General features: G+C 51.2%; 1 protein-coding gene across 3 annotated transcripts in view; it reads left to right on the top strand.

Moving 5' to 3' along the window:
* Window positions 1-305: 305 nt before the first annotated feature.
* Window positions 306-12,582, top strand: part of Heg1 (heart development protein with EGF like domains 1) — a 79,391-nt gene continuing 67,114 nt past the window's right edge. For all 3 annotated transcript variants that reach the window (XM_038345484.1, XM_038345483.1, XM_038345482.1), the window contains exon 1: window positions 306-575. In XM_038345484.1, coding sequence (XP_038201412.1) covers window positions 338-575 — 238 coding nt within the window. In that variant the 5' untranslated portion in view covers window positions 306-337. The remainder of the gene's footprint in view (window positions 576-12,582) is intronic.

The following is a 12,582-nucleotide window of genomic DNA, read 5'->3' as shown; positions in this document are numbered from 1 at the left end:
CCAGGGTGTAGGCCCATGACAAAAGTTACGCGGGGGCTCCATGAGCTCACCCGGGGGTTCCGTGAGCTTACCCCGGGGACCCAGACCGCCCCCGCCCTCTTCCTGCCCTCTCCCCGCCCCCGGGCCCCCGAGCGGGGCCAGTGATGTCAACCGAGGAGGAGCCGCCCGCCCCGCGACCCGCCCGGGCTGATTGGCGTGTGGTGGCGCCGGGGCCGCCTCCGCCCTCCCGCGGTTCACACAACTTTTGCGGCTGAAAGCGCGCTCGCATCCCGCTCCTCTCGCCGCCGCCGCCCTCGGCCCGGCGCCCGGCATGTGAGCGCGGGCGGCTGCCGCCACCATGGCCTCGCCGCGCGCCCCGCGGTGGCCGCCGCCGCTGCCTCTGGTGCTGCTACTGCTGCTGCTGCCACCGCCCGCCACCCCCAGGATGCGGGGCCCCCTTCTCTCCCCGGCCAACCGCGCGCTCCTCCCGGCCGTGGGGCCGCCTTCGCCGCTTGGCCCCGGACACACGGCCCCCGGGCCCGGCGCCACGACCCGGCGGGGACGGTCTGGCCGGATCCCCAGAGGCGTGAACGCGGGTGAGTGGGAGCCACTAGCGTGGGGCAGGGGGCGTGAGTACTCCGGGGATAATCAGTCCTGGCCGCGGTTCCGTGGACCCCCGCGGGTGGAACTGTGAGAGGTGGCCCTGGAGAGAGAGACGCTGTCCCTGGCTACTACGGTGTACCCATGCGTTCCTTCCCTGAGCTTTGGAAGAAAACTCTCTCATGGGGTAGCCCACACCCATGTCCCTCTCGCACCTCGTGGGGTGGTAACTTCTGGTTACTGTTCCTCCGTTCCAGCCTTTTCTCCCCCCCGACAGATGGAGAACTGGTCTCTGGAGGTCCAGAGCCTGACTTTTCAATATAAGTAAATAACGGATTTCGGAGTTTGAAAGGCTTCTAGCACTTAGGATGTCATGAAGGACAAAGGGTGCACTAGAAAATAAAACGAGCTACCTAATCAACCTTAAGTACTCGGAGTGGGGGGTGGGGAGCTTTGATATTGAACCCCTGCAAGACACGAGGGACTGTCCCACAGCCCTTCCCTCCCCAGCCAGCTGTTCTGCAGGCAGGCGCTGCCTGTCCTAGTCACAGAAGGGGAACCCGACTCCTGTCCCCGCTGTCTTTGTTTCTGGTTCCTTTTTCTGGTGGAAGAAAATGCCACGGCCTGGGTGGACTTCTAATGCAATGCCGTTATGACCTTGGCAGTGTCCTGTCTTTAGATCTCGGTTTCCCCGTCTGTGGAAAGGAAGGACCCCATTCCTTCTAGCCTTCTGGTGATGCTGTGGCAAAACGAAAGTAAAATAATAGAAAGTGCTGTACGCAGTTTAGGTGCTGTTGGCCTCTCATCTTCCTGTGAGAGGTGCGGGGACACTTGCTGGACTCTGCTGTTGCCCCAGGGCTGGGACTGGCAAGGTTCTGTCCTCTTTCCACTTCTCTCGTCTGTCTTGCATGCTTCACAAACTTTCTGCCAGCTTGCTCGTCCTCGCAAGGTAGAGGTACTTCCTAGAGTTGAGTAAGAAAAGATTTGCTACCCTCATAAAACCTCAAGGGCAAGTTCAACAGTACCTTCGCCTCCACAGACTGCCTGGTCCTTGTGAACCTCTGAGTCACTGGCCCAAGACAGGGAAACTGAGGAACCAGCCAAGGAGGGGAAGGCAGCTCTGAAGGTCCTTACGGACATAGGCTGTGCAGCCCTGTGTTTAGTTGAGTTCTTGAGAAAAAAATTATGAGCATGGAAGACATTTACTGACTTTCCCTTTGTCGAAAATTAACTGAGAGATCCTGGAAGGCATTCTGTGGGATGTTCCAGACACAGTGGTGTGTAAGGGACTGCTAACTCAGAGGGCCACTCGGTAACCCAAGGCAGGTGTCAGTAGCTGGTGCTCCGGCTGAGGGCTCCATCTTGTGAAGGGCTCTGAGAGAGGGTGGCTGTCTTGTGAGGTCCCGCTTGAGGAGGCCGACACAGGACTGCCCTTCCTAAGGCAGGGAGGGAATCTCCCCAGCTCCTGTGGCAGCTGAACTGGGGAAAAAAAATCAGGTAGGAATTAATGCTTAAGAGAGCCATCTTTTCATGCTTCCGTTGTGGCCAAGGTCTTGGCTTTGCAGCCTTCTCTGTTTCATTTGTTTTGGGGGTGATTAGGATAGAGGCTTCAGGGAGAGAAGGACCTAGAGGGGACCTGGAATAATCTAGATTTTTCTCTGGGGAGGTCTCCTGATCTTCTGGTGTCCCAGCAGACCGTTGTCCACTTGGTTGCCTCCCCTCTGCCACCCTAACTGAGCCCAACCTGGGTCAGGGATGTTTGAAGAGAAAGTTGGAAAGAGGTAATATCCAGGACCTGTTGAAAACGGCAGAACGTTACCAGTGTGGATGAGGATCCAGGCATAGCCTCTGTCCGGTTTCTGCTAAAGCCTCAAACGATGTCATTTAGGAGAAAAAGGAAGCAACAAACACACAAATACAATACAGCAGCGATTCGTGATTCAGGGAGCCAGAGTTTTACAATATCCTCTTAAGATTTTCCTGGCCCACTTTGATTGGCCACCACACACCGCTCAGGTAAGAAGACTAACCAAGGCCTCACATCTGCAGAGATCCAGCCTCCTTTGCACCAGGACAGAAGGTCATCCATGCTCTGTGTCCACATGGTTTGTGGGGAGGTGGGTATTCCTACAGGCAATGAGCTTTGTGTCACACAAATAATGCCCTTAATCTGATAGTTGGGGAAACTGCCCTGAGACATGTCTATGGGTGCTGGTGGCCAGTGCCTGGCCATCTTGGTCTGGGCTTCCAACTATAAATATCCCCCCCATGAGCAGCAGGGACTAGAGATTTTTTTCCTTTCCTAGAGGGTCATTCCAGCTCTTCTCTTCCCACAGAGTTCAAGGTTCTCACTGCTGGGTGGCTGTTTGCATTCCATTTGTGGGCTGTTTGCCTGTGTGGCTCTGTCAAACAGGGGAGGAGAGCAGCCCCTGTTTGGATAGCCATTGTTTGCTTTTGTGCCCACCTGCCACTCTGTTCTGCTGTGTTTGTTGCTTCAGTCATCAGTGAAAGGAGGCCCAGAGCTGGATGCTTCCTTTCCGTCTCCTTCCCTACGACCTAGGGCCCCCAGCCACAGCTCTGAACTGAGTTCTACATTTGACATTTCAGTCCCCAGGCCACGCTTTTGGGATATCTGCACATGGTGGAAGGAAGGTGGGAAGGGAGGCTGGACTCATAATGAGAATTCCCACCGAAGGAAAGAGCTGTCCCACGCATAGGGGAGAAGATGCTAAGTAGTTAAGTAGCCAGTCCAAGGAATACCAATCTTAAAAAAAATGTGGCTCCCTAAAGGAAGGGCTATGAGTTCAGCCTCTGTTGAGCTGCTAACTGGCTGTTCCCAAATTGCTATAAACCTTCTGACCCAACTTCATCATTTAGTTTGGCTGCCACAGGCACCATTGTGGGGTGCTATGAACGCTGGGTGGCGAAGGGTCAGCCCTCTCAGGGATGAGAACGTGTCTTTTCCCAGGAATGTGACCCTACGGACTGAGGCTGAGAGGTGGTTCCAGGCATCAAGATGCCAGTTTCTTTGATAGAGGCTGTCACAGGTACAGAGAGAGTCCTGGTGTGTGTGTGGGGGGGCGCCGAAAAGCCTCCATCCTTTAAACCTCTCTCCCGGTGCATACAGATGCTGACCTCGTGTTTTCTGCACACCTGCTGACTTCTGTGGACAAGGGGAGACTTTGTTGTGCCCGTGCCAGGTGGGCAGTTACTGCCTGTTTAGCCCAAGAACAAGGCCGGGACCCCCCCCCCCCCAGTGATCTTGTTCTGTTTTCCATTGACATTGGCCAGCTGTCTGAGAGTGTCCTTATTTGAAGTCGGAAAGAAGGAACAGCAGATGGTAGTTGCTGTGTCCTTAGATACTTACTGTCTTCTTCAGCATCTTCCCTCTGCCCCAGCATCCTCTCTGTACGAGCAGGGCTTTTGGGCTGTAATCAGTACCTTTCTTTGAAGAATCTGAAGGAGCCAGCAGGGAAAGACTTACCCCTACCCTTGGAGCACCTATGTGGAGTCAATGTGTTTACGTTTCTTACCCCATTTCACCCTCCAAACAGTCCTGCCAGGGGTATTGCTTCCCATTTATTCTCCCTTTATGGGAAATGAAGCCTAGCAAGGTTAGGTCACAAGGGAAAGGAAGGATGCTGGATTTAAGCTAATTTCAATCAAGTTCATTAGCCCTCCCCACCATGCTACAAGGTCTGTTCCTCACCCGTAGGATAGGACAACCTTGTTATAGATCTTTAGGGCCTCTCCAGTTCACCATTCTTGCTCTTGCCTTTGCCTAAGATTGGGAACCATGAGCTGGCAATCAAGATGCTGACAAGAGAGATTTTTTTAAAGACAGTTTTAAAACTATTTGTTTTCATTACATGTGTGTGTGTTTGCGCATGAATGCAGGTGCCTGTGGAGACCACAGGCATCAGATCCTGTGGAACTGGAGTTATAGGTGGTTGTGAACTGCCCAGTGTTGGTTCTAGGTACAGAACTCAGGTCCTTTAAAAGAACATTATACACTCTGAACCTCTGATTCCCCAAGTGGGTAGATTTTATTATTAGTTTTAGAGCCAGGAGGTGGTGGCGCTTGCCTTCAATCCCAGCACTCGGGAGGCAGAGGCAGGCGGGTCTCTGAGTTCGAGGCCAGCCTGGTCTACAGAGTGAGTTTCAGGACAGCTCCCAGAAACCCTGTCTTGAGAATAAAAGTTATTGTTTAGGAGCAGTGGGGGGTTGGGGGAATTGCCCGTAACAAAAGGACTTAAGTCTATACATGTATAGAATGATATTTTGTGTTTGTTATTATGCTCTCTCTCTCTCTCTCTCTCTCTCTCTCTCTCTCTCTCTCTCTCTCTCTTTCTCTCTCTCACACACACACATACACACACAAACGCACGCACGCACGTGCGCATGTGCATAGGTGATGGGCGCCTGAAGTAAATACATTCGTTATCAACCAAACAGAAACGAACTGTTGGCTTTCTGTGGGCGCTTGGCTGGGAACATGGGACAGTGGCTAACGCTGTGTGGCACTTGTCAGTTGCTATCAGTACCCGCTCTGTTGCATGGGAAAGCATTCAGAAGATACCAAATCACTTTCATTTTCATGTCGCTGCCCCCTCTGGCCACTCACTTTCCATTTTCCCGTAGACATAAACAAAGAGATTCCTGTCCTGTCTTTTCTCCCCTCCTTGTCAGAGTGTGACAGATGTCTCCCCTCATAAAAATAATCCTAACATCTAACATCTACCTCTCAGGGCTGGAGAATGGCTCAGTGGTTCAGAGTGCATACCTGAGTTCAGTTCCCAAAACCTCACTGGGCAACCTCACAACTATCTATACGTAACTCTAGCTCCAGAAGATCTGATGCCTCTGATCTCATACACACACACACACACACACACACAGACACACACACACACACACACCCTGAAACAAAACACCATAAATAACTAATTTTATATTAAAAACCTCTCCTCTGCAGGTTGTCAACATCTTGATTGCCACCTCATTCTAATCATGGTCCCCAATCTTATGAAAAGGCGAGAGCGAACAATCCATGTCTTATTCGATTGGTTTATAAATCAGAAAATATTTACTGAAGCCTTACTATGTGTGGAGAGCTGTGTCAGGTGGTATGAAGGTTGTAGGCACATTTACACCCCCACCCCCGGGATGATCTTGCTGGAGCACGGCTGTTAAAGTATAGTAATGATGCCCAACCTCAGAAAGCTCCAAGGTGGTGCCGACCAAAAGAGTGATCAGGAGAGAGGAGGCTGTGATGAGGAGGTGGAGACTGGAGAGGCTGCAGGGCAAGGGAGGCCTCATGAGGAAGGAGTGCGTGGGTTGAGCTTTGGAAGGTTGGTTGGATGCGGATAGACAGAGTTGTGGAGCGGCCTTTGGCATTGGCGGAAGCCCACATGTTGACAAGCTCAAGACTGCTTTCTTCTTTTGTTTATACTTTTGCCCTTATTATTAGTTAGCATACAAAATAATGGGTTTCACTGTGACGTTTTCATACATGTATGTTATTATACATTGCTCATGTTACCCTCTTGTTCCCCTCCCACTGGTCCCCTTTCTACCCTCAGCTAGTCCTCATTCTGTTTTCATGCCCTTTATTGTGTGTGTCTGTCTGTCTGTCTGTATGTGTGTATCTGTGTGTCAACGTCTGTGTGTGTATGTGTGTGTGTCTGTGTGTCTGTGTGTCGATGTCTGTGTGTGTATGTGTGTGTATGTGTGTCTCTGTGTCTGTGTATGTCTGTGTCTGTGTATGTCTGTGTGTCAATGTCTGTGTGTGTGTCTGTGTGTCTCTGTGTTTGTGTATGTCTGTGTGTGTGTGTGTGTCTGTGTGTCTGTCTGTGTGGTGTCTGTGTATGCAAGTGCATAGGTATGCACACATGAAAGAAAACACATGGTCTTTGTCTTTCTGAGTCTGGCTTATTTCACTCTATGTGATCTCCAGTTCCATCCATTTCCCTGGCATAATTTCATTCTTGGTGGCTGAATCAAAGTTTATATACCACATTTTCTTTATCTCTTCATATATTGACAGCTGTCAGACTGGTCCCGTTAACTCAAGTCTTTTTGCATAGATATGATTAACAGCCAAAAGGGCTAGAGGAGAAGATGTGGGGACGTGAATTGGGATTGAGACTAATTAGTCATTGAACATAGCCTGGAAAGGGGACTGTGGCCCCTCACAGTGGGCCTTAGAATCCTGTTATTTATCTTGTCCTGTCCACATAAAGCCCCTCGTGGCCCCCAAGGAGAGTGTGGTGTCTTGTGTGTGTTCACGCTCATTTGTGTCTGTTGTGGGGATCTGGTGGATGAACCCTGGCAGATCTGCCTTCACTCCAGCCCAGAAGGTATTCTGGAACTTGTGGAAGGCTAACAACAAGTATTAAATCCATGCGTTTGGAGGAAAAGACTAGAAACAGGGCATGAGTTGGAGTAGGGGCTGTGAGAATTGGCGGGGAGAGGCCTCAAAGGCCTTTTAGGGGACCACAGGAGGGTCTGAGGCTGCCAGCTAAGAAGATGCTGAGAGAAGGGGAGGGAAGGGAAGGGGAAGCTAAGGAGAGGAGTCGCCCTGCTCTTAAGGTAGTATCTCCTTCTGCAGCTCTTGATTGTAAAGACCCTCTGCAGGTTCCTGTGGAAGAATTCTGCAGTCCTTTGATAATGGGAGCCTGAGCTAGGGAGGCCATGGTCAGGTTCAGCCCCGGAGGGGCAGTTGTTGAAGCCATATGGGAAGAGGAAACTAGCCCTGCCTGGGTGGAGAGCATCCAGTCTAGATGACAAGAGGGAGAGGCGGTGCCTAGGCGCCAGCTAGGGCGTGGAGGCACAGTGGGAGGTGGGGTGGTTTGAAGGCTAGCTGTGAATTGGAAGAACACTTGAATACAGTACTCGGTTTAGCCATGAAGCCCGGCAGCCTGTCAGTGTACTTGTGAGAGAGAGTAAGTTAGTGCATTTCTACTGGACGCATCCTTTCCCCCGGTCCATCCAGGCTCATGAGTGCAGGGTGAGCGGGAAGATGGAGGCTGAAGAATGCCACTCTGTTGGTAGTGGGGACTGGGTAGAGGACAAGGTGCAGACGCCTGTGCGCAGAATGGCGAGCATAGGTGGCATCACATGTGGCATCCTTGTGGCAAAAGTGGTCAGGGAAATGGAGAAAGAAAATCAGAGACATCCTGCATCTCTTGATTTCCCCCTCCATACCTGCCATCGAGCCCCAGTTCTTCCCATCAGGGGCAGAGCGCAGCATCCGCACACTTAGCCCGGAAGCCTGAATGTCACCCTCCGCTTGTTTCTGTCCCTCACCTCTACATCCCTTAGTGGAGAACAATTCAGTCTGGTTTTGTTCCCAGAATACACCAGGAATCTGCCCTCTACATCTTCTGTTCATCCCATCCGTTCCGTCCCACTAACTGATGCTCAGGAAAGCCACCGTAATCTTAAGATGTGATTCAGGTCACTCTGTTCTTACCTTCAAACCTCTAAGAGCTCTGCAGGGCCGACCCTACCGCCCCTGTGGACTCTAATCCCACTTGCTACTCAAAGCAGGCAGTGTTTTGGTTTTGCTTTGTTTTTTTGAGGCAGGGTTCCACCTTGTAGCCCAGACTGGCCTCGAACTTGAGATCCCAATCCCTTAGCCTCCCAAGTACTGGGATCACAGAGGAGCAACCACCACAGCCAGTAGTCGGTGAGTGAGAGTCAGTGTGTGTAGAGATGCTGAATTTCCTCCTGTCTTGGAGGCTTGGCACAAGGTGTCCCCTCCCTGCCTATAACAGAAAGATCTTTCCTAGCAGAAGGGACGGCCATTGCAAATGCCACAATTCAGGACCAAGCTCGTCTGCCTTAGGATCAGAAGGAAGGCACCTTGGCTGGCTGTGGGGATTGGACCCTGAAGGGCCAGGAAAACTGGAAGGTCACATTTCCTTCTGAGTGCCCTAGAGGGACTGTAGCAGGGGCTGTACCACATGCTGTAGGGCTGTGGCTACCAAATCCCATGGGGAGCTCAGAGACCATCTGCTAAGTTTACAGAGGCTGCTAAAAACAGACACATTCTCTCTGCCTTATGTTTTAGCTCTGGGGTACTTGAACGTGATAGTATTGTTACCCCCTTACCATGTACAGTTTTTGAAGAAAGCATGCGGGTGAGACAGCATGGCAGTTGGGCGAGACGCCATGTTTCTCCCTCCTGGGGCTGTTGGCATTGGGGGGGAGGCATGGAAAGGGCTCTGATCTTACTCAGAAATGCCCTTTCTACATGAGGAAGGAGTGGGGCTTCCAAAGGTGGAATGGTGGCTGTGGTAAGCGTACATGTTTCTCCTCCATGTTTCTGGTAAGTTGGGAGGTAAAGGCCAAGGAGTAGATGGATAGAGACTCTGCTCTTCAGGGCATCCAGCCACCTCCATCCTTAGAGGCATATAGGTTTCAGGCAGGAGAAGAAAGCACCCAGGAGAAAAATGCTGGGTTGTCACCTGGAGGGGTGACCCTTGGGCAAGGGGTGACTAGTTAAGCAAAGTTAAAAGCCACTGTTTTCTCTCCCTGAGAGGTGATAGAATAGCTTCCCATGGGGAATGGGTTTCATTCTTAGAGCCTCTGGGGCCACCATGACCTTTATTGTTTCCATGGGGTAAGACTTTTGGGGGGGGATCGTGTCTTGCCAGTGTGTGGCTAGAGCCCTTCTGTCTTTACTGACACAGACTGAAGTTGGGGTTCAAGCCCTATCATGGCCAGTTACCAGCTATGGTACTTTGGTAGGTGTTTAGTCTCTTAGTGCCCTTGTTTTCTCATCGGTTAAGTTGGACAGTCAAAAGAGTCCTCCCCAGGGAGTATGGGGCTGGCTACCCTGTAAAGCCCACAGCTGGCAGCCAGGAAACACTCTAAATACCGCCAATGCATCTACTGCTGAAACTCAGACCGTTTGCACCGGGCACCTGTTTAGTTTCTGTTGTGGGGATCTAAACCAACTGGAGAGAAAGGACTCTGTTTCACTTTACGGCTTATGATCCGTCACTGAGGGAAGTCAGGACAGGAACTGGAGACAGGAACTGACTCAGAGGTCATGGAGGGATGCTGCTCACTGGCTGGCTCCTCTGGGCTTGCTCAGCCTGCTTTCTTATAGAACCCAGGACCACCTGCCCATGGGTGGTACTTCCTACAGGTAAGCTGGACCCTCCCGCCAGCCTGATGGAGGCTGTTCTTTGGAAATCTCCTTTTCCAAGATGTGTTTAGGTTTATGTCAGGCTGGATTAAAAACTAAACAAAACACAAACAGTGTCATTACTGTGTTCATAACACCCTGCCATGCACACATTCGTCCTCTGGGTGTCTTATTGGACAGGGTACCAGTTCTAAGAGCAAGGGTTACCTGGCCTTGCTCCATGCCGGAACCCTGCTGTCTTAGCCACCCTTAGCTTTAAACCGAGCAACACGAGCCAGATTGAAAGTCAGAAGAGCTCAACGTGGCCACCCTGGCCTGTGACCGTCTGAGACCCGATGATCCCATTCAAAATGCTCGTGATAGGACGCAGGTGACAAAAGGTGTGACCACAAAGTAAGAAGAGTAGGTTTGCACCCCTGTGCGCCGCGAGCGTTCTCCTCAGGTCAGAACCTCTGGGGGTCCTTTAAACAAAAGGTTTCTTTTTAAGTATGTGTGTATATGGGTATGTCTGTGTGAGCATGTGCACATAATAAACATTAGCAGATTTTAGAAAACAGTTTGAGCAAGAACAGCATCCATGGAGGAAGTGTTGTCCCGATGAGACATCTTTGAAGAGGTTCATACTTTCGTAGGTGAGGGTGGTGGTTTATTAGTTAATTATTATTTTATTATTTAATAATTGGTTAATTATTTCTAGTATAGTCTTGCCTTGTGGTCATAGAGTGCTGCTGTCTGGTAGAGTTATGGCCACGAGAATCCAGCAGTGGCTCAGGAGCTCTGGTGTGGTTGAAGGACTTTTGGTATTAGCCCCTTCTACTTGTAGCTGTGTGGTAGGGCTGCTTCCTAGTGTCTAAGAGTTATGTTAAAGATGGGGCTATTAATGTCTCTCCTGCTTAACGACTGTGACAGTGAAGGCACCCATAGCATAGTGAATGATTTCAGTCATCATGCAAAGACCCTGGCCGTGGCCTTGGCTCTGGATTTGCCTCCACATCTGTAACACAGAGATAACAACCAGTCCTGTTGATTTCATGGTTGTAGGCGTGAAATAAAGCCACACAGACGTGCCTGGTAAGCATGTACACACTATGTTGATTCCTCACGCTGTACAGTGGACCATTAGTCTAGTCTAAGGTGGGGCTTCATGAGAGAGGATGGGGAGAAAGCTAGGGGGAAGAGGAGCAAGGCATGGCATTCGCTGTCAATGGCAGTGACTTTTGTAAACTGTCTCTCTGTCCTTCCACGTGTCTCTGGTTGGCTTGCTGTGACCAGTCCTCCTATCCCTTCTTTCCCTCCCAGATAGATACTCCCTCGACTCTTAGCCTCCTGCTCACCCCAGGGGTTCTTTAGACAGAACCTCCCGTGAGCTAGGCTCTCAAAAGAGACATAGGAATGTGACCAGAAAGTAAGTGTGTGGTCAAGTAGACAAAAATTGTCTCACCAAGCAAACCTGGGATCCTAAGGGAGCGTTTCCTTCCTGGACATGGCTGGTGTTGTCTCTTGGGGGACCCGAGGGCAGGGAGAGCTGGTTAGTTCTTGAACTGGTTCTAAGATACAACCAGGTTTTGCTAGAAGGCTGGAGGAAAGAGACATGCTAGGCAGAGAAGTCTCTGTAGACAGAGGTAGGATGGGAGGCCAGCTGGGCTCCACCTGCCTCCTCTGAGTGGACAATTCTTAGAGGTGCCTGCTCCTCTCAGTGGCTCCGTCCTGTTCCTTCAGCGGTCTGCAGATGAGGTCACGTGTTGAACCCGCAGGTAGCAGTTACAAGGTGACACCCTTTCTCCCCTGCTCGCCTTTTGCTTTCGATGCCCCCTCATCTCCCGTCCACGCTGCTTTTCCTCCCGTCATTTCTGCTCTTCTTTCCTCTGCCAGTCGTCACCGCCAACTCTTCCCTCTCCTAGCTGACATCCTCCCTTCCTCCCAAGGCCCAGCAGAACCCTGAGGCTCCTCTCGGCTGTGGGCTGCATAGGGCAGCAAGAGATAGTGGTCTCCTTTGGGCTATAAAACCCGTCTGGTGTCCTCAGTGAGTCACCCTAGGAGCCCACCTGGGGGAAGCCTGTGTGAAGGAAGTGAACACCGTTGAAAGAAACTTCCTAGTAAGCTGTGCATGGTGGTGCATGCATTTAATCCCAACACTTGGCAGGAGGGTCTCTGTGAGTTCAAGGCCAGCCTGGTCTACATAGTGAAGTTCCAGGAAGAGCCAGAAAGACCATGTCTCAAGAAGAAAAAAAAAAAAAGCTTGGCACTCTTTGATTGGTCTCACACCCAGGGAGCACCAGTGACCCTGGTCCCCTCTTCCCGCCATATACATTTTCCAACAGGTGTAAACAAATTATATTTCTATGATTCCCTTGAGGCCAGGGCCACTTCACAGAAGTCTAGGAATAAATTATCTGCAGAACTTATAAAAATCTACTGCAGGGCTGTGGAAATGTTTGAAGCCGGAGTCACGGGTCCGACTCACACCCGCAGGCCCAGGCGGTTTCTTCCTGCCCTTTCTCAGCCTCCTCTCCCCCTCTTCCTCCTCGGAGCCAGGATGTTTTTCCTTGCTGTATTGTTCCGCTAACCTGGCAGGTCTCCTTTGGTGGAGCCCTGCCACAGCTTCCTCTCTGGGTGTGAGCAAGCACTGAGAGCACACAGGGGCTGGAGCCTGCTCTCGCCCTGTGCCCTCCTCAGCGCTGGCCAGGCGTGGCACAGGCTCCCAGTGTCAGTTCCTTCCAGAGGCCCCCTTGCCTGAGGAGCCTCCTCTGCAGCCTTTTTTTATTTGTTTTTCAAAGGATGAGAGAGGCAAAGAAAAGACAGGCTTCAAGGTTAGGTATGTCCTCACCCACAACCAAAAAAATAAA

Source organism: Arvicola amphibius, chromosome 10 (assembly GCF_903992535.2).
Source record: "Arvicola amphibius chromosome 10, mArvAmp1.2, whole genome shotgun sequence".
NCBI lineage: Eukaryota > Metazoa > Chordata > Mammalia > Rodentia > Cricetidae > Arvicola > Arvicola amphibius.
Note: the sequence above shows the minus strand (reverse complement) of the source record. Positions and strands in the feature narration are given on the sequence as shown.